The sequence below is a fragment of the Triticum aestivum genome, chromosome 5A (genome assembly GCF_018294505.1).
Source record: "Triticum aestivum cultivar Chinese Spring chromosome 5A, IWGSC CS RefSeq v2.1, whole genome shotgun sequence".
In the NCBI taxonomy this organism is placed as follows: domain Eukaryota; kingdom Viridiplantae; phylum Streptophyta; class Magnoliopsida; order Poales; family Poaceae; genus Triticum; species Triticum aestivum.
Window position 1 is genome coordinate 393,717,823 of NC_057806.1, and position 6,335 is coordinate 393,724,157.

A 6,335-nucleotide genomic window follows, 5' to 3' on the forward strand; every position below is an offset into this window, starting at 1 on the left:
GCCCGACGATACCCTACACCCAGAGGATCTGAAGAGCCTCGGCATTGATGAGTACAACACTGCGAAGCCCAACAACTTGTTGCGGCAGATTGGACTCTTCCGCAAGCTTGACGACGATGGCTGGAAGCAGCAGCAGCAGCATTATCATCATCGTCAAAGCCTCGAAGAAGACCTAGAGGAAGGGGAGATTCGGTCGTGATAGTCGTTGCTAGCAAGGTGCTATAATAAGTGATGCAGTCGCTCATGGCTTGATGCCTCACAGAAAACATGTAGCTCGATCTCTTCTGTAAATTGTATGTGTGCTGAACATGATTAAATATATGAAAATACATGATTGATTACACTGAGTATCAGCTAAATTAGTGATATCTTCTCTGTATACATGTTTAACAGAGATGTCCATTTCCAATATCGATCATACTGAATATTTAACATGAACTGCAAGCATATATATAATAATGACATATAAGGACCACTAAATGTTATTTTTATATTTGAGAATATGACCACTAAATTACAATCAAGCCACATATATAAAAGAGAGTTTTTATAACTTGGAGGCTCAGTATTTCTCAAAAGACATCTTCACATACATATGGAGATTAATATCACGATGTAAGATTGATGCCTCAAGACCCTGAATGATAGCATCACCTCATACATTCAATCTACAAAAAAGATACATCAAGGAGGCTTGTTCCAGTGGCACAGAGATTCGAGCCCTTTCAGTTTTCGTTTTGTGCCTGAATTTCCTCCTAATGGATATGCTAACTAGCTCCTCCTTGACATTCTCATTCTTTATACAACCCGCTTGCACCATTCTCATTCCCAACTGCGAACTATACAGTTCTTCAGTTAAGCATCCAACAACCTTCAGCTTAATCTTCATGGTTGTTTTCGCCTTCAGAATCTGTTTAATAGCAGGGGTAGCTTATAATAAATCCATAAGAGTATGCTGCTGAGAAAGAAAAAAAATCTAACACCAAGGAAATGAGCAAGAAAAGAATCACTGACCGGATCGAACATCCTCACCAACATGACCTCTGGATTGAATTTGTTTGACGAGCATCCGGTAAATCAGTACCCACCAATATATGTGAAAGACCAGAAGTGAAAACAAGAGAGTGTTGAAAAGATAATAGTACGAGGTTCTGTAGATTCTTCTGTTCTCGTTGTCCACGATCATAGCTATTTCATAACTGAAAAAGACGCAAGACCATTGAATTGATCAACAAAATGCACTACAAAACTTAGTAGAGTAATGCTGCTTTCTAATCAGGTAAAGTAGCACCACATGCCAGAACAACCAAGAATGTTTACCTTGTGCTTCTTAGGATCCAGAAAGGAAAAACTATTAGCCGAAGAAGGATCCACGAAGCCACAAAAAGTAGAAATGCTACAACAGCTAGCCACTCACAGCTACTGTACTTGGCCATCTTTCCGATCTCTAGGAATATATCACTTGCATCATGGAGGGGTAAAATGACCGAGCCAGGACGAGATAATCTGTTTGGAAGTAGCAACAACTTCAAGTTTGACTATGCTGTGTATTGTTATGGTATATAAGGGCAATTACACTCATCTGCATACCTGCAAATATAGGACACAACAATCAGAACAATAGTTGCCACATGGTGAGACATCATGACTCCGAAGTCCTTGCGTCTTGTTTCCCACAACAGAAGATCAAAGATAGAATATACGTAAAATCCAGCAGCATACATGTATACAGCCTTAAGCTTCAGCCTGGAGAGAAAAACAAACAATGTTGAAGCCCTTGGAAGTTGCAATAATAAGGAACAAAAGAGATTGTTTCTCTCTCTTACTTCATCTTTTGGTCAGGCCACAGCTGCTCGCCAGGCCCTACCCAAAAGTATCTTGTATTTGTAAACCACGATTCATTGTATGTTACAGATAGTGAAAAGAGTTCTGCAGAAAGATAATAAACAAATTTCCATGCCGATTCCTTAAATTTATTGATTTTCTTTCTCCTTTCATCTGTTTCAGCAAGCTTGTCATATCCCTTTCCAAATATAAGTCGTCTTGCTAACACCTGCGAAGAAAGTGAGATTTAAGAACTATAACATGTGCATGTAGTTCTGATTTGCACCATTCTTGAAACAATTTTGCTCACAGTGTATAGTAGTAATATGAAATCATTAAGTATAGTACTCCCGGTGACTTATGTAACAAGACAAGTACGCGGTAAGTCGGTACCTACGGCTGCAATGATGTTAGATTAGAAATTTCGAAGACCAACACCGGTACAAGGAAGGGCCATAGGTCATACCAGTCTTTGTACCATTTGGGACCGCAATCACTAGTTCAATCCCAACATCATCACTGAAGGAGAGAGGCAATTCATAAACTTCCATGTCCTTACTAATGCTCATTTGATATATGTGTGAATGCTTTGATTAATTGTTACACGATGGATTATCCAAATTGTACCCTATGTATGTTGTCAAATTTAAGGGTTCAGATAACATGATGTAAAGACCTACTTGGGTGGGGTAAGCACATGTTGTTTAGCGAATCTGCGATCTCCACATGACAAGTATTTGTACCAATGAGGGACGACGACAACATGATGAGCACGGGAAGGCATGAAATTTAAGCATTGATCCAATCTACTAACCTTTGATTATTAAGGCAACCATCTAGTAATTGAGCTGACCAAGCCCATTGGGAGGAGTTCAGTTAATTACAGGCAACTCACCTACCAAGCGTCTGAAACGAAGAGTACCAACGATCAAGATCATTTGACTAATTACCATGAACCGATCGATATCAACACGGTTTGAAAATCTTGCAGGAAGCTTTTCCGGGTCAACGTTGAGACCTGTGGACGCCTTGAGCGTGCCCAGAACTGGCTCATCCAACTCTTGGATGGGAAAACAAGAGAGATATCCCAGGCCAAGTGGACTCACTGCCCACGCACCAAACGCATCCTAACTGAAGAAGAGGGAAACAGCCAGACACAGACAGGCAATGAATTTACCTCGAAGAGGAACTGGTTGAGGAGGAGGCGCAGGGCGGGGAAGAAGGCGAGGAGCAGGGGGAGGACGGCGTAGTCGGCGTACTCCGGGTAGGCCTCCGCCTCCCAGTCCACCGGCGGCGCCGAGGAGGAACAGGATCCCACGAAGATCTCCAGGAGGGACGCCATTGCGGGCGGCTGGCTCCTGGATCCGAGGCTGGGCGCGCTGAGAGTGGGAAAAGGGATGACCCTGCCAGCAGTCAATACTGGGGAGCGAGGGGGACAAGCCGAGATTTGAGATGGTGATAGTAGTACTGAGCAAGAACTAACCTTTGTTTATTGGTGCTAGCGAGCGGATGCGGATGGACGGGACTGGTCCATTTCTGTAGGGGAGAGAAGCCCACTGTCTGTCTGCTCTGTGTTGGGTGCAAGTGCAAGGAAAGATGACGAAAAGGCGTCCCAGAAAACGTGGACGGACAAGGAAGAAGAACGGCTACTGGATCTGCCCCGGTCAGTTAGGGCCGGTTCTCTGGAGCTTATCGATGGCTGCCAAAGCCACCTTGATTTGACATACCAATCCAGATTTCTTATCACAATGATAAGTGACGAACGTCAGCTGAAAGGGGATGGATGGCAAGGGAATGCTTTTTTTTTCAACTTTACCCCATAGAAGACGGCAAATCCTGCCTTTTTTTGCCGCAATTTTTTTTCTTCTTTAAAGAAATTGCCCTGCGTTTACGAAGAAACTATCGAATCATACTGTACAGCGAACATTCGTCGGATATTGCGGCCCAAATTTTATTGTAGAAGCCTACTCTTACTAATTAAGGGCTCAACATTCCCCCTAGAAATATAAAAAGGACGTAAATCTACTTTTTTGAAATGGAACACTTGTATTCCATCTAGATCACGGCAGAACTGCCGGTTATGACACAGGTTACATTGGCAGGGAGGCTGTCAAGCCACAAAGACGCTTCACCAGTAGCTAATCCTGCACCCATGGCGGCCAACACATGTGCTGGCTTATTACAGCTACGTGCAACATGGACTACTTCAGCCTGAATGAATTGGGTATTAAGCTTATACTACTTGATATCACGAAACAGATGACCCACCGGTGTGTAATCGTGCGAGCTTGAGGATATAGCATTTTGGAGAGTGAGGCTGTCAGTTTCAAAAAGTACACGGCCAACACCAAGATGATCACCCACATTAATAGCATGTACAAGGTGTGGAGGAACGTCGTACCCATCCTGGGCGACGGTTGCGTGTTTATATAGCCAGGTCGCGACCTTCTGGTATAGCGTACAAAGTTGGTTCAGATTACAACTTGGAGAAGAAGGAATAAAGGAGGTTACAAAGATAAACGCATATGAGCTAGATCCTAGTCTATCTTCGGTTGGAAACCTCCTGGCGATGGTTATCTGAACCTGTCACGTACGGCACTTGGCGTGACCAATATTTCGTTCAACACCCTTCCTTAATCACAACTTGGTCAAGTTGAGATTACGCTTGAACTCTTCAAAATTTTGTGTAGGCAAAGCTTTGGTGAATCCATCTGCAACCTGATCACGCGAGTGAATGAAGCGAATTTCCAACTGCTTGTTTGCAACTCGTTCTCTAACAAAGTGGAAATCAATCTCAATATGTTTTGTCCTTGCATGAAAGACAGGGTTAGCAGACAGATAAGTAGCACCAAGATTATCACACCATAAACATGGAGCTTGGGTAGTCTTTACACCAAGCTCTCGCAGCATGGACTGGACCCAAATAATTTCAGCTGTGGCATTTGTCAAGGCCTTATACTCAGCTTCAGTACTGGATCTTGATACAGTGGCTTGTTTCTTTGCACACCATGATATTAAGTTTGGACCAAAAAACACTGCAAAACCACCAGTAGATTGTCTATCATCTAAACAACCTGCCCAGTCAGAATCAGAGAATGCACTGACAAGTGTAGATGAAGACTTGTTGAAAGTGAGACCAAGATTAACTGTATCTTTTACGTATCTCACTATACGTTTAGCAGTTGTCCAATGAGTTGTAGTAGGTGCATGAAGAAACTGACAAACCTTGTTTACTGCAAATGAAAGATCAGGTCTTGTCAAAGTTAGATACTGAAGTGCACCTACCAAGCTCCTGTACCTGGTACTGTCATCTTGACCCAAGGGCTTTCCTTTTGTAAGTGACAACTTTTCTATGCTGGACAGTGGAGTTGGAGAAGATTTACATCCTTGTAACCCAACTCTTCTCACCAGATCAGTAGCATACTTTTCCTGAGAGAAATGAAGACTATTGCCTTGTTTCTTGACTTCAATCCCTAGGAAGAAGTGCAAGTCACCCAGATCCTTGAGAGCAAACTCAGCATTTAAATCCTTCAACGGTCCTGATATAGCCTCATTAGATGAGCTTGTGACAATAATATCATTAACATATATAAGAACGAATATGGATGTTTTCATCTTGTTGTAAATAAACAAGGATGTGTCAGACTTAGAAGGAACAAAGCAAAGAGTTTGCAATTTGTGACTTAGTCTGGAGTACCACGCCCTAGGGGCTTGTTTGAGTCCATATAATGCTTTATCAAGCTTGCACACATGAAAAGGGTTTGTTCTTATTCTCAAAACCAGCAGGTTATTTCATATATACTTCCTCTTCCAGAACGCCATGCAGAAACGCATTATTGACATCTAGCTGTCGAAGGCTCCATCCTCTGGAAACAACAATAGAGAGCACAAGACGAATGGTTGCAGCTTTAACAACTGGACTAAAGGTGTCCTCATAGTCAATGCCGTATCGTTGTTTAAAGTCTTTTGCAACAAGTCTGGCTTTGTAGCGATCAATGGTTCCATCAGCCTTCTTTTTTACTTTAAAAACCCACTTGCAATCAATTAAATTTGTATCATGCCGTGGAGGAACCAGATGCCATGTTTTATTTTGCAGGAGCGCCATGTGTTCTTCTTCCATGGTTGTCCTCCAATTCTTGTCACCGAGCGCCTCTCCAAGAGTACTAGGTTCTTCTGTAGAGCAAACGAGACTGAACTTTGTTAATTGTTTGTAATTTACTGGTTTGATTACCCCCTTTTGAAGACGTGTTCGCGGAGCAGCAGACACAGAAGTTGGTGCAGAAGATCCTGCTGCTGTAGCGACAGGACTTGCAGATCCCGAGGCTGATCCCGTAGCATCCCCCGCGTCGCTGCCAGCCAGACCGGATGGATCATCTGCGCCGGCACGGGGTGGAGGTGTTGGAGAGGCAGCTGGGTCAGGCGCAGAAGATCCTGGGCCGCGGGACACGTCCGGCGCAGGCCTATCAGGGCGCAATGATGAGGCGGACCCAGGTGGAGCCACACCGGATCGC

The 6,335-nt window shown here is 43.5% G+C and overlaps 1 protein-coding gene across 3 annotated transcripts; it reads right to left on the bottom strand.

The window, feature by feature from the left end:
* Positions 1-470: 470 nt before the first annotated feature.
* LOC123103571 (ASC1-like protein 1) lies at positions 471-3,594 on the bottom strand. Of its 3 annotated transcripts, none has more exons than XM_044525205.1 (7): positions 3,308-3,594; positions 3,002-3,203; positions 1,827-2,053; positions 1,591-1,746; positions 1,321-1,506; positions 1,015-1,199; positions 471-910 (listed from the first exon to the last, which is right to left on the bottom strand). In XM_044525205.1, exons 2-7 carry the CDS (start codon positions 3,164-3,166, stop codon positions 879-881), a joined length of 951 nt encoding a protein of 316 aa, XP_044381140.1. In that variant the 5' UTR covers positions 3,167-3,203; positions 3,308-3,594; the 3' UTR covers positions 471-878. The 3 variants fall into 3 exon arrangements, with proteins under 3 accessions (XP_044381140.1, XP_044381139.1, XP_044381141.1); XM_044525204.1 differs by having other exon boundaries at positions 3,002-3,227; positions 3,308-3,510; XM_044525206.1 differs by lacking the exon at positions 3,308-3,594 and having other exon boundaries at positions 3,002-3,287.
* Between the last annotated feature and the right edge of the window lie 2,741 nt (positions 3,595-6,335).

What these genes read in the sequence shown, in the direction of transcription:
- LOC123103571 (XM_044525205.1), bottom strand. Translation starts at nt 3,166, where the DNA reads ATGGCGTCCCTCCTGGAGATCTTCGTGGGATCCTGTTCCTCCTCGGCG. An exon ending in TCAACCAGTTCCTCTTCGAG is followed by an intron (nt 2,054 to 3,001) that starts GTAAATTCATTG and finishes CTTTCTTCGCAG; the next exon opens with GTGTTAGCAAGACGACTTAT. An exon ending in TGGCCTGACCAAAAGATGAA is followed by an intron (nt 1,747 to 1,826) that starts GTAAGAGAGAGA and finishes TTTTCTCTCCAG; the next exon opens with GCTGAAGCTTAAGGCTGTAT.